This window comes from Gekko japonicus, unplaced genomic scaffold, assembly GCF_001447785.1.
Source record: "Gekko japonicus isolate JY-2015 unplaced genomic scaffold, Gekko_japonicus_V1.1 scaffold869, whole genome shotgun sequence".
In the NCBI taxonomy this organism is placed as follows: Eukaryota; Metazoa; Chordata; class Lepidosauria; order Squamata; family Gekkonidae; genus Gekko; species Gekko japonicus.
Genome location: NW_015173700.1, coordinates 24346 through 38535, shown reverse-complemented (window position 1 = coordinate 38535; position 14190 = coordinate 24346). Strand labels below are relative to the sequence as shown.

The window sequence follows — 14190 nt, the reverse complement described above, 5'->3', positions numbered from 1 at the left end:
ATCATTTCCACAAAGGAAAACGGCTCCAGCGCAATGGTAGCACGCTATCCAACAATATGTGGTAGCGGCTTTAAATGCAACCTGGTGCATGCCGAGAGAGACCGCTTTCAGTAACTGGAGGCCACAAGGATTGAAAGATTGGTAGCAATGTTCCTATATCGCCGCTTGGTGGCAGCAGAGAGCAAAGGCACGGCAAAGAGCCGCCGAAAGGGCACAAGAAAGTGCTTGCAGTGGCACAAACCAGCCACTGGGGGGCAGCGGTGACTAAGGGACGGGTCGTCGTTCCCGGTCATTCAGGGCCACCAACATCGTGTCTGGGACTGGAGACCCAAATTTGGAAGACCCCAGCGGGGGGTTCTCCTCCCACGTCCGGAGGCGGCGCCAGCTTCACTCCCGGGGGACGGCGCAGGTGAGCTGCGGCTGCGGCCTCAGAGTGAAGGTCGTCTTGGGGACGCTCAAGTCTATGTCGGAGGCGGCGATGCCGGGCGGGGGGCGGAAAGTGAATTTCTGCAGCAGGCCTGCAAAGAAGAGGAAGAGTTCCATCTTGGCCAGGCTCTCGCCCATGCAGTTCCGGCGCCCTGCAACGGGGAGGGGGGGGACAGAAATAAGACATTGGAGAGCGCAGAATTGATCTGGAGTCCTGAGCAAATCTCCCCCCCCCCCCCCTGTCGTTGAACTGGGGAGGGGAAGTGGCGCTGGGAACAACTCCTGTAGAGTTTCCAAGGCAGGAGGCAGTCAGAGGTGGTTTGCCATCACCTGCCTCTGCGTAGCAACCCTGGACTTCCTTGGTGGCCTCCCATCCCAAGTCCTAACAAGGGCAGGTCCTGCTTAGTTTCCAAGGACTGGGGAGGACTGGGAAGACCTGGATTCAAACCACCCCTCTGCTGTGAAGCTCGCTGGGCGACCTTGAGCAAGTCTCTCTCTCCCCTTAGCCTACCTTACAAGGTTGTTGGGAGGAGAAAATTGGAGGTGGGAATAATAATAATAATAATAATAATAATAATAATAATAATAGCAGCAGCAGCAGCTTAACAGGGTCAGCCCTGTTGAGTCCTTGGATGGGAGATTTATACCCTGTCCTTCATTACCTGAAGGAGTCTCAGAGCGGCTTCCAAACTCTTTTCCCTTCCCCTCCCCACAACAGACACCCTGTGAGGTAGGTGGGGCTGAGAGAGCTCTTTCGAGGACTGCCCTTGAGAGAACAGCTCTGAGAGAACTTGTGACTGACCCAAGGTCACACCAGCAGCTGCATGTGGAGGAGTGGGGAATTAAACCCGGTTCTCCCAGGTTAGAGTCTGCGCTCTTAACCACTACACCAAACTGGTACGCAAGAGGTGAATCTGTTCTACGTGGAGTTCTAACCCTGTTCTGCAGCTCTTACGGCTATAGGTGCCTCTTGGTAGGGCTGCCAACTCCAGGTAGGGAAATTCCTGGAGATTTGGGGGAGGAGCCTAGGGAGGGCAGAGATGGGGGGGGTGGGACCTCAGCAGGGCATAATTCCATACAGTCCACCCAGCAAAGCAGCCATTTCCTCCTAGGGAACTGATCCCTGTAGTCTGGAGGTGAGTTGTGATTCCAAGAGATCTCCGGGCCCTTCCTGGAGCCTGGCAACCCCACTCCTTGGTAAGCTAGCGAGCCACCCACACCCCTGCATCTGGAAAAGAAGATCCGTCAGGTACCCAGGGAGTATGGCACGAAGGCTTCCCTCTTGACAAACTGTCCTTCGGGATCGAGGAAGTGGCCGGGGTTGAACTCGTGGGGGGTCTCCCAGTGACTGGGATCGAGGAGCACGGAGGTGAGGGATGGGATCACCGTCGTCCCCTGGCAGGAAAGCACAGGAAGGGCAAAGGGTCAGCAGGGTGTGAAAGAAACCAGAGCGGCTCCCACGTCTCCAAAAGCAGCCTGGCAGAGCCCCCACCACCATCCACATCCGATGCCAAACTGGCTCCTGTCGAGTGGTAAACAGAGACTGATTCCAGCCAACAAGAAAACTGGAGCCGTCGACAAATACTTTTGGAGGTACCTTTGGGATGAAGTAGCCCCTGAAGTGGGTGTCCACTGCTGTGCAGCGTGGCACGTGGGGGAGCAGCGTGATAAACCTCTGGATCTCGTGGATTACTGCGTTGGTGTAAGGCAGTTTCTTCCGGTCTTCAAAGGAGGCCCAGCCGCCTGGGTCCACCACGCGCCCAATTTCCTCTTGGACCTTCTCTGCACAAGACAAGAACAGTGGACAAGTAAATCCATTGGAGCTGCCTTCTGGATCTGATTTGGCAGGAGTTTGGGGTCATTTTGTAGAAAAAGAGGTGCAGGAGCTCATTAGCAGAACTCATTAGCAGAACTTATTTGCATATGCCACACCCCTGACACCACTGGAAGTGTGTCAGAAGGCAACACCCACCGCTCAGGCTCCACTGGACTGTTTTGGATTGATCGCTATTGGGGGGGGGGGGAGAATGTGCAGATCTCCCCTCACAGAGGAGGGAGAGCTTGTACTTGAATAAACGGCTCACACATTTTCGTCATAGTTCAGGAAGGATGTGGCTCCGGAGCAAACTAATTTATGCAGTGGCCAAACCGCTCGCTCACAACTTTAGTGCCGGTTGCTTACCAAAGTAGAGTTTTTGTTAACAAGACTCCACAGCTTAGAGGGAACATTAGTGCCCGCCCCCTGGGCTCCTTACTGCCGGTGCTCCACTCCTGTGCGCTCCTGCAGGAAATGACCCCTGCTCCTTGTTGGGAAGGCACAGTAGAAGAGGGTGTAGATGTACCACAGTGGCTCAGCTCACACCCCACGATCGTGGTCCTGTGAAGAGGGTGGGGTCCCCAACTGGGCCTGGATCATCACTAGCCAGATCCAAGTGAAGCCCCCCACGGTGGCACAGGGCCAGGAGGATGTCGGAAGCGGATGACTTTGCTCTGTTGCCTGCCTCAGCATTCCAGAGACGGCACCACAGACATTGGTTGAATCTGCATTTGCATTTTTAAATTAGTTTCGAGCTGCTGTGACTCCGCCTTTCTCTATGCTTGTTTGAATGTTGTTTGGAGAAGATTCTTTTAAAGCAGTGCAGAGGTGCAATGACAGTGGAGCCGCCACGAGAAGGGGATAAACATATGTGGATGTGCAAAAGTACGCTAGCACTGTTGAGGTGTGGAAACGACACCAAATGTAGACAGCTTTTAAAAGTCAGGACACACAGAGCATCCTTTCCTTCCTGCTATCTGATACTGTCCTTTTGATGCAGAATGCAACTCTCAGGGACAAACGTCCTGCCTTCCGTTTTTTGACATCTCTCTTGCACAGACGCTCTGACCATTTCTGCCGTAGTGAAATTCCCCGCATTGACGTTTTAAAATCTGTGTGTGATGTGAAATTTCCTGCAGTAGATTTTTCCTCAAGTATCCAGAAATATACAAGCAGACTTCCCAGCTGAAACTAATAATACAAGGAAGAAAGCTGAGAAAAGGACACTAAATAGTAAATATAACAATTTATAAAAATTGCAAGTCAATAGTTACAGTATAACATGAAAAAGTTCCTGGTAAGTATAATACAAAACGAAGCAACTAAACAATATCTCTTCTTGATATCGCATTGATAATCAATGCATTGGATTACCAATATAAAAAAGGGAACAGTCACATGTCTACATGATGTAATGTGCTTCTGGATAAGTTGTTCAACGAAATGAAGTATCATTCCACAGTCTTCGTCACTACGCCTTGTTCACCTGTTACAATTTGATATATTGTTTAGTTGCTTCATTTTATATTATACTTACCAGGAACTTTTTCATGTTATACTGTAACTACTGACTTGCAATTTTTATAGATTGTTATATTTATTATTTAGCGTCCTCTTCTCGGCTTTCTTCTTGTAGATTTTTCCTCACCAGGCACAAACCCATAGTTTCTTCCTTCTTTCCCCGTGTTTTCAGAATTCCCAGTTTTAGCAAGTTCCTAAAACTTGGGGTATGAAGGAAAAAACTTCAGGTTTGCGCTTGGTGAGGAAAAATCATCTGCGGAAAACGTCACATAATGCACAGATTTAAAAATGTCAATGCAGGGGATTTCACTACTGTGGAAATGGTCTCTTTCCCCACCTTGCAAACATGGATGCAGGACGTGTTCCTGCATCCCCATCCATCCTAGCCAGATAGATTAGGTTTCTATCCTATCTCTCAGCTTGCCCGTCTAGGATGGAGTTCCATATAATAAACGCCTTTTATTAGTCTGAAATCTTAAAGAGGCTCGGTGCAGCTCGGTTCTTGAGTTGCACACACCCAGACCTGAGATGCTTCCGCTAGGTGATGAGGTGCCTTGTGCACTCTGCTAAGTTATTAATGGCTTTCTGGCTATCCCAGACCAGAGAATCTGAGAGAGGAGACTGGGGGGGGGGGCAGGGGGGCAGCAGGGTACCCAGAACGGGCTTTGCATTTCCAAGCTCTGCAGGACATCCTCTGGCCATCTCCAGGTGAAATGTCTCAGGGAACAGCGCAGTGTTTCCTCTAAGCTGAGTTAGTGTGAGCTAGTTCACAGTTTTTTAGCCTCCAGCTCACATATTTTTGTCCTAGCTCGGGAAGGATGGCTCCAGAGCAAACTAATTTATGCAGCAGCCAAATCGCCCGCTCACCACTTTAACGCCAGGAGCTCGCAAAATAGAATTTTTTGCTCACAAGACTCCACAGCTTAGAGGGAGCATTGACTGGAAACTGGCTGGGTGGCCTTGAACCAGTCACAGACTCTCAGCCTAGCCCAACTCACAGGGCTGTTGTGAATAATATAGATGATGGGAGTGTGGGGTGAGCTCCTCTGGGTCCCCACTGGGATAAATTAAGTGAAAGAAATTAAAAATAAAAGACCTTCCTCATCTCCGTGCCTTCGGAGAGATGCTCCCTGTCCGAGCTAATTTTGATCTTGAGATCTAATGCACCCTACGCACACAGAGGAATAGGAAGCACGGGGGGGGGGGGATTCCATGGTGCTGTGATGGTGAGAGGAGACAAACCTGCAGTCCAGTTTTACAGAAGGAGAAAAATACACCCTGATTGACATGTGCTATGACCTAGGTGCAGGGCGGTAGCCAGGATTTCTCGTTTTGGGGGCAATTTTTTTTCTTGTGGGCCACCTATTACGCTTATACTTAAAATCAGGGGTAATTTCCTGCGGGAGCTCACAGGAGCAGCGCTCCGGCAGTAAGGAGCCCAGGGGGTGGGCACATGCAACAACCCCACCCCTGCTCCCAGCAACCCTCAGTTGGGCCACAAGGAGCAAGAAGCAGCCAGGTAAGTAAAACAGTCCAGTGGAGCCTGAGCCGTGCATGTTGCCTTCTGACACACTTCCGGTCATGTTAGGGGGTGTGGCATATGCAAATAAGTTATGCTAATGAGTTATGCTAATAAGCTCCTGCACCTCTTTTTCTACGAAATGACCCCTACTTAAAATAATAAACGACTGGTGATTTGGGGAGGGGAGTTTGGGGAGGGGAGGGGAGGGACGTCAATGGGATATAAGGCCACAGAGTCCCCCTGATGAGGTGTAGTGCCAGGGGATCTCCAGCCACCACCTGGAGATTGGCAACCCCAGGAGAGAGATTGGCTCTCCACCACCACCCCCCCGGCCATGGAACGTTATGGGGGAGAGGGAGAGAGGTCCACAGATCGGCTTCCTCACCACCATCACCATGCCCTCTCTCCCCCTCTCCCCCCCCCTCTCTCCCCAGCCCCTCAGCAGTGGGGAGGCTGGGGAGGGAATGGAAAGCTGCCCTGCCCCTTCTGGTCAGCTTCACTCCCCTCCCATCATCTGTTAAACCTAACAGCTGATCCTGGGGCTGTAACTGACCAGAAGCTGCAGGGCGGCTTCCCTTTCTTTCCCCAGCCTTGCCGCTGCGGCCGCGGGGCTAGGCACACTGGGGAGGGGGTGGTCTGGCATCATCAAATGGTGGGGCAGGGCTCGTGGGTGGTGGGGCTCCACCCCCAAATGCCCCACCGTGGCTATGGGCCTGCCTGGGTGGCCCAGACTAGTCCAATCTTGTCAGATCTTGGAAGCTAAGCAGGGTTGGCCCTGGTTAGGATTTGGATGGGAGACCCCCAAGGAAGCCCAGGGTCCTGACACATAGGCAGGCCATGGAAAACCACCTCTGGACCTCTCTCGTCCTGACTTAGACAGCCCAGGCTAGCCTGATCTCATCAGATCTTGGAAGCTAAGCAGGGTTGGCCCTCGTTAACGCTTGGAAAGCCAGTTCGGTGTAGTGGTTAAGTGCGCGGACTCTAATCTGGGAGAACTGGGTTTGATTCCCCACTCCTCCACTTGCACCTGCTGACGTGACCTTGGGCAAGCCGTAGTTCTGACAAGAGCTGTTCTCTCAAGAGCAGTTTCTGTCGGAGCTCTCTCAGCCCCGCCTACCTCCCAGGGTGTCTGTTGTGGGGAGGGGAAGGGAGAGGAGTTTGTAAGCCGCTCTGAGACACCTTTGGGAAGTGTAGGGTGGGATATAAATCCAATCTCCTCCTCCTCTTCTTCTTCTTGGATGGGGGACCTCCAAGGAAGCCCAGGGTCAGGATGCAGAGGCAGGAAATGATAAAACACCTCCGAAGGTCTCTTGCTTTGAAAGCCCCAAGAGTTTGCCAGACCTGAGTGCATTCCAGCAAGTGATGCAGGGTCACCATGTAGAGGGCCTCAGTTCCAGCTACACGAACACGGAAAGAACTGCCCCTTGCTGCACTGGTTTTTTTGGGGGGGGAGGGGGAAGGAGACGGCAGGCGGCACCCGGCTCACCTTGGATGGAGGGATGCTTCATCATGAGCAGGATGGCCCATTGCAAGGTCGTCGCCGTGGTTTCCGTGCCCGCCATGACTAGGTCCAGGATGGACGCAATCAGGTTGTCGTCGTGGAAAAGGTTCTCTTTCTTGCTGGCGTCCTGGTGGGGGAAAGTGCACACGCGGTCGCAGTGAAGGCCACAGGGCTTCAAGGTGGCAGCGTTCCAAAGGCTGCCTCAGCCTCCAGACCGAGTGGCAAGAGAGACTAGATAGCTAGACAGGCACACTGGCCTTTCCTTCCTGTCTTTATTCTTCTGCCCACTGTCCCCTTTGAAATGTAGACTGTGTTCTCGGGGACCATTTCCCCTCCCTTCCGTTCTCACACTCACTTGAAGGTGAAGTCTCTCCCTGCACACACCAAGAGGGACGACTTGCTGTCCTCTCTTGGAACCATGAGGCAGATGGGCCCCTCGCCGTCTGCTTCCGTCTTTAGCTAGTAAGTTAGTGCTCTATCCTGTCCCTATTCTTTCCTATCCAAATGTGTACTCCTCATATAAAGAGAGACATATTTCTCTTCTAAACCTGCAACATGGCTCCGTGTAGCTTTGTAAGCTGAGTAACCTGGTAAAGTAACACTGCTGCATTGGTAGCTTTATTTGAGCACTCTGCTAACCAGTTAACCAATGCTCCCTCTAAACTGTGGAGTCTTCTGAGCAAAAATTCTACTTTGTGAGCTACTGGCATAAAGTTTTGAGCGAGCCATTTGGCTGCATAAATTAATTTGCTCTGGAGCCACATCCTTCCTGAGCGAAGACATAAATGTGTGAGCCGGAGGCTAAAAAACCGTGAGCTGGCTCACATTAATTCAGCTTAGAGGGAACACTGCAGTTAACCCCAATATGTTTCAGTCGTGCACCTTTGACCCTTGGTGACCGCAGACTGGACACCTGCGCAAATGAGCCACTGGTCCTAACTCCGCAGGCAGGAGTTCCGTGCCAGCTCAAACAATGGAGTGTGGTTAACACAGACTGCCAGCGAGGCACAGAGGACAGAATGCGGAACTGGAGTGATCCAGGTTCTGAGCTGCCAGCCATGAAGCTTAGTGGGTGACCAGCCGGTCCCAGCCTAATCTACCTCACAGGGTTGTTGTGAGCAATGCTCCCTCTAAGCTGTGGAGTCCTTTGAGCAAAAATCCTACCTTGTGAGCTGCCGGCATGAAAGTTGTGAGTGGATGATTGGGCTATGGCATAGATTAGTTTGGCTCTGGAGCCACCCTCCTTGAGTGGAGACAAATATCCGTGAGCCGGAGGCTAGAAAACGGTGAGCTAGCTCACACCGATCCACCTTAGAGGGAACACTAGTTGTGAGTATCAAATGGAGGTCGGAAGAAGCACTCATGGCGCCCTGGGCTTCTTAGAGAAAGGGGCTGGGTCAGAATGTGTGTGTGTGATTCAGCCGTAGTGGGCTTAGTTCCCCCAACAGTGTGTCAACTACAGCGTAAAACTACAATGGAGTTAGGGTTAGGCGGGAGATAGGTTCAGGTTGGTGTATGCAGACAAAAAGTTTATACCCATAATTGAAATATGTGCTAAATATTGAAAACAGTTTGCAAGGAACTGGAAAATCCCCCCCCAAAAGCATATTCTGCTAGCAGATTCAGAAGAAGAAGAAATTTGATTTATACCCCACCCTTCACTCAGAGCGTCTTACAGTCTCCTTTCTCTCCCCCTCCCCACAACAGACACCCTGTGAGGTAGACGGGGCTGAGAGAGCTCTTTCAAGAACTGCTCACGAGAACAGCTCTGAGAGAACTTGTGACTGACCCAAGGTCACCCAGCAGCTGCATGTGGAGGAGTGGGGAATCAAACCCAGTTCTCCCAGATTAGAGTCCACCACTCTTAACAGTTACAACAAACTAGCACTAAGCATGTGGCCACTGCCGATTGCTGGTGTACAGTGCTTCTGAAACAGGGCTGAGGGCCGGAAAGTCCTGGATTCGAATGTTGCTACAGCTGGAAACTTACCAAATGTTCTTTTACAATCTTCTCCTTGGTTTCCTATCCAATATGGGAATAATTCTGCTTACCAGCTGGTTAGGTACAGTACAGGTGAATTCCTGTTGGGATTGATTTTGCACCCATAGCAGGAATATAATCAAAACTTTTTGGAAGACATGCCTGCTATTTAAGGAATCTAGGCTGTAGCAACTGGATGGTTTCCCCCCTAAAATTAGGATGCTGCACATTTTGGAAAGAAATGATATCATGGCTTAGCAGGAAACTTGGGCCCTGTTCACACTAGACGGTTTGGGCCGGGATAGGGACAGATCAGGGCCGCAGCAAACGGGTGCGATCCCACAGCAACATCTGGGAATCGTGCTGCGCCCGTTCCCAGCCCGTTCCCAATCCACCCCTCCTGGCCAAACCCCACAGCAAAAAAGAACCACCTACCTAGGTGGGATCGCCGGCGCGTCTTTTCGCTGGCGCATCCCCGGCCCCCGGCCGTACTGTGCATGCTCAAGCATGCGCAGTTCAGCAGCCTCCCCCTCCCACTCGTCTCTTCCTCCCCGGCATCTGATCGTGCCGGGGAGCAATGGTGCCGCGGCTCAGAGGATCGTGGGATCCCGCCGCAGCGTCTCTTTTTTCGTGCGGCTTTTAGAAGCCACGCTTTGCCCAGTGTTTTCCCTGCTATGTGGCAGGGGCCTCGGTTTCGCTACCTGTAACAATGCCCTGACCTGGACGGTTTAGGCTAGCTTGATCTCATCAGATCTTAGAAGCTTAGCAAGGTCAGCCCTGGTTAATCCTTGGATGGGAGACCCCCAAGGAATACCAGGATCATGGTATGGAAGCAGGCAATGGCCTGCTCTGAACCTCTGAACATCACCTCTTCCTTAAAAACCCTACCGGGGGAGGGGGGGTCGCCATAAATCAGCTGTGACTTGACGATACTTTACACACACCTGGAACGTCTCAGGTTTTTGTGTCAAATTATTTTGACAGTTCCGGTTTTCTGCAAATGAATGAATAAATAAAGCTATTTTTTGAGGCTTAAGGGTCTGTTACAGCTGTCAAATTAAGGTGGGGTGTGTTTTTTGTGGTATTTTCAGTTTAACCACAATGTTCTCTTTAGATTCGGTTGTCAGGACTAATTATTGTCACTCTGTTGAACAGTAAAGTGACTGTCGCTGTAAAGGGGAGAGTCGAACAGAGGTGGGTTCGCTAATTGCCTGACTCTGCGTAGCAACCCTGGTGGTCCTACATTCAGGATCTACTCGGGGCCGACCCTACTTTGCTTCTGGGATCTGATGAGGCTAGGCTAGCCTGGGTTTATCCAGGTCAGGGCCCCCTTTGGAGAGATTAAACAAACCCATGGAAAAGCCTATCAAAGGCTGCTGATAGTCCAGTGGAACTTCCATATGCAGAAGCAGGATACCTTTGAGTATCAGATGCTGGGAGCTACAGGGGAGGGGTTTTGCTGAGGCTGCTAAGAGCCACTGTGAGCCCCCAGACAAAGACTCCCTCTGGGCCCCCATCAAACCACTCAGCTTAAACCCAAAACAACCTATGGGACCCATAGATGCCAGCCTCCTCCAGGTAGGACCTGAAAGATGCCATCTTTTGGGTATGCTGTAGGTATGTAGGGCTATCTTTCGGCTATGCTCCTGCAGAGTGCAGGGGGTTGGACTAGATGACCTGCAAGGTCCCTTCCAACTCTAACATTCTATGATTCTATGGGAATCCCCTGATCTCCAGACTACAGAGATCAGTTTTCCTGGAGCAAATGGATACTTTAAAGGGCACTGTACCCCACTGAGGTGGTCCCTGTCCTCCCCAGCCTCCATCCCCAAATCTCCAGGAGCTTCCCAGCCTGGATGTGGTGACCCTGCCCCCCCACCCCCCACCAGTGGCCGGGGGGGACGTGGCAACCCGAATTGGCACCCAGGTGGATTAGGCCTACAAAGAATTATTCCTTTACTCCTTCCCCCCAGTCCTGCTTTTGGCCTTCCTGGAGGCTGCCATTGAAAACCAGAATGCCCTTGCATCAGATCCACGCGGCAGTTCTCATCATTCTTGGCCTGAACGGGACCCAGTACCTCTTGCTGCTTGAAGACTAAGGCATCTGTGTAACTCCGGAGGCCGGTGGCGTGGGCGTCCCCCTTGCTCGTCCTGATGTAACCCCGGATAATGACGCGGACCTCTTCGACTTTTTGGAGTAAACGTTTGTGGTCGTTGAAAAAAAAACCCAGGAAGGGGTAGAAGTTGAATAGCTGGAGGGGAGCAAACGAGGAAAAAAGAAAGGGGGGAATGGACAAGGTAAGGCTGAATCGTTGAACAACGAAGAAAGCCGAAACTGAAGAAAATTGATTCATTTGAAACGTGGTGCTGGAGGAGAGCTTTACGGATGCCGTGAACCACCCAAAAGACAAATAAGTGGATTCTAGATTAAATCAAACCTAAAGGCTGTGATCATATGCGCCTTTAGATCCGACATAGCTGCAAATGCCTGATGGATCTAAAGGGCACGATCAGACAGCAACATCTGGGAAAGGTCCTGCAGTCGTTGGCAACCCGTGCTGCTCCGCCACGGAAGTGGAGGTAAAGGACACCGGGGAAAGTCTGGCTCTAACTGATCTTCTTCGTGGTCTCTGTGCATCACACCTATGGGATTATGCGCCCGCGCCGATCCGTATCGGTGGTATGCAATGCTCACAAACGGATTTTCGCACCTCTCCTCCAGGCATGCGCAGGAACCCCACTGCGCATGCCCAAAGAGGCAGGGCACGGACATCTCACCAGTTCTCTTCTGACCACCGCGCTGTTAACAGCTTGTTTCTGCCGATTGGTGAAAAAGCGTTTTTTCCTCTCGCGAAGGATACTCCAAACCTATTTTTCTTTTCTTCACTTCCAGCATTTATTTTATTTCTTATTATTATCAAAAGAGAGAGAGAGAGAGACTTTTCGCTGAGGGTTGCCACTGCCTCAGGCGGCTTCCCGCCTTCTCCCCCCCCCCTTCCTGAGGTAAAAATTTCCTCGCCTCAGTGAAGGACCTTTTTCTTGTCTTTTGGGCCTTTTTACTCTTTTATGGCCAAAAGAGGGGGTTTTAAATTGTGTGTTGTCTGTGGCAGTAAACTTGCCCCTCGTGACAGCCACACACTCTGCATTATTTGCCTTGGGGAGACTCATCGCCCAGATGCTTGCCGCCATTGTGCGAAGTTCTCGAACCAGACTCACAAGAACAGAGCCGCGAGACTTCGAGTAGCACTTTGGGAAATGGCATTGTCCCCTGTGCCTGTGGGAAATATGTCGACCGAGACTATTGACAGTGACCAAGTCGACATCGGGAGGCACCTCAGCACCGAAACCCCCACCCGTGCAAAGTCAGCATCGGACAGGGGGCAGTCTTCTAAGTGCTTGGCGTTGAACGAGGCCTCATCCGCCTCTATGCTGGCTAAAAAGAAGAAAAAGGAAAAGCACGAGAAAGCTAAGTCTTCTCTCACTAGCACTATGTGTCAGTCTCAGAAAGTGAGCAGCGATAATGTACAATCGGGCTCTGCATTACCCCCTCTCCAGCGGGCACAACCCGACGTCGCTGATACCCCGATACCAGAGCTGCCTACGATTGAGTTACTGAACTCACCAATCCGGCACCTGAACCCCCCGGTCACCAATATGGCGATTCCGGACCAATTTTGGCCTCACCACTTGAAGTTGAGGAAATGGTTCCACGTCGGCCTCGTGCACATTGTTCCCAGTCGGTGATTTCCTGGGAAAGTGATCGGTCAGCACTGGGCTCTTGACACCGTCGATCCCGATCGCCCAGAGGCCATGAATATCGATATCAACCTGAGGAGTGCCCAGATTACCGTCGTTCCAGGCCCATGCTCTCGTACTTGCCTAGACGGGAATTGAGACTGCACTCCATAGCCACTCCTGGCTGAGGACCACCGCACTCCCTGCTGATACCAGGGTGTACATAGAGGACTTACCTTTCGATGGCCAAGGTCTCTTCCATGCGTCCACTGATTCGACGCTCCAGGAAATGGATAAGAGCATTAAGGCCTCAAGGTCACTGGGGATCTCTGCCCCCTCGAAGCCTTTTCGTCCTCACTCATGGTCTCATTACAGCTCCAGACACCAATACGCTAAGCTGTCACTGGATGAAGGTTACAGGCCACGTCGGTCCCCATCTGTGAATAGGCAGCAGTACCAGGCCAGACAGAGATATGGCTCTGGACAGCAGATTGTCAGACCGAAACAATCCAAACCGGGCAAGCAGGGCCTTTGACTTCCGCATGTCTACCTCTCCCGACCCTACCCACCTTCATCCATATTTAACAGGCCTGGGCCACCATTACGTCGAACTAATGGGTCCTTTCCATCTTAGCCAAGGTCTATTCCATCGAATTCATGGAACTCCCACCTCTTCCTATAGTTGTCATCACTACCCCATTGTCATTCCTCCTCGAGGAGGTCACCACACTTCTGTCAAAGGGTGCTATAGAGCCCGTGCCTCTAGATCACCAGGGACTTGGTTTTTATTCCCGATACTTCGTGGTTCCCAAGAGGGACGATGGGCAGAGGCCGATCTTAGACCTTCACGGCCTCAACACTTTTATAAGGTACCAAAAATTCAAAATGACATCCCTTCCCGTCATTCTGCCTCTCCTGTCCCAGGGATGCTGGATGGCCACCCTAGACCTCGAGGATGCCTATTATTTCCATTTAACTATCCACCCCGCCCATCGCAAATACCTCTGATTCACGATAGGTGGCACCCACTACCAATACAGGAGTCTACCATTTGGCCTCAGCATGGCCCCGAGGGTCTTTACCACGACGATGGTAGTTGTTGTGGCACATCCCCGCCTCTGTGGCCTGACGGTGTTCCCATATATGGACGATTGGCTTCTGGTCGCCCCTTCCAAGGCCCTCCTCATTCGTCAGATTCAACGCCTCCTGGGCCTAATGGCAGCAACAACTGCAGTCCTCCATTTTGCAAAGTTGCAAATGCGACCACTCCAGCTTTGGTTCATCCGTCACTTCAAGCCTCTAAGGATGTCCCAATCTGTTGCTTTTTTCCTGCCACAAGAAGTATGTGACTCCCTACTGTGGTGGATGCAGTCAGACAACCTGACGGAGGGGATCCCATTCTGTCCTCCCACTCCTACTCTCACCCTCACAACCAATGCTTCACTGTGGGGCTGGGGAGCCCACCTCAATGGCCTCTCCGTAGGTCACAGGTGGGATGCTGTATCCTCAAGGAGACACATAAATTTTCTGGAACGGTTGGCAATAAAATTGGCCCTTCAATGTTTCCAGCTTCTGCTCACAGGACAATGCGTAACTGTCTTAACCGACAATACGATGGCCCTCAGTTACATCAACAGGCAGGGTGGAACGGTCTCCCGCGGTCTCTGCCTCCTGGCTCTGGACCTTTG

The 14190-nt window shown here is 51.6% G+C and overlaps 1 protein-coding gene across 1 annotated transcript in view; it reads right to left on the bottom strand.

Moving 5' to 3' along the window:
* Positions 1-387: 387 nt before the first annotated feature.
* LOC107120518 (cytochrome P450 2W1-like) overlaps positions 388-14190 on the bottom strand; it is a 26981-nt gene continuing 13178 nt past the window's right edge. The window contains exons 5-9 of the mRNA XM_015423235.1: positions 10846-11019; positions 6772-6913; positions 2024-2208; positions 1680-1821; positions 388-578 (exon numbers count right to left, since the gene is read on the bottom strand). Of these exons, the coding sequence (XP_015278721.1) occupies positions 388-578; positions 1680-1821; positions 2024-2208; positions 6772-6913; positions 10846-11019 (834 nt within the window). The remainder of the gene's footprint in view (positions 579-1679; positions 1822-2023; positions 2209-6771; positions 6914-10845; positions 11020-14190) is intronic.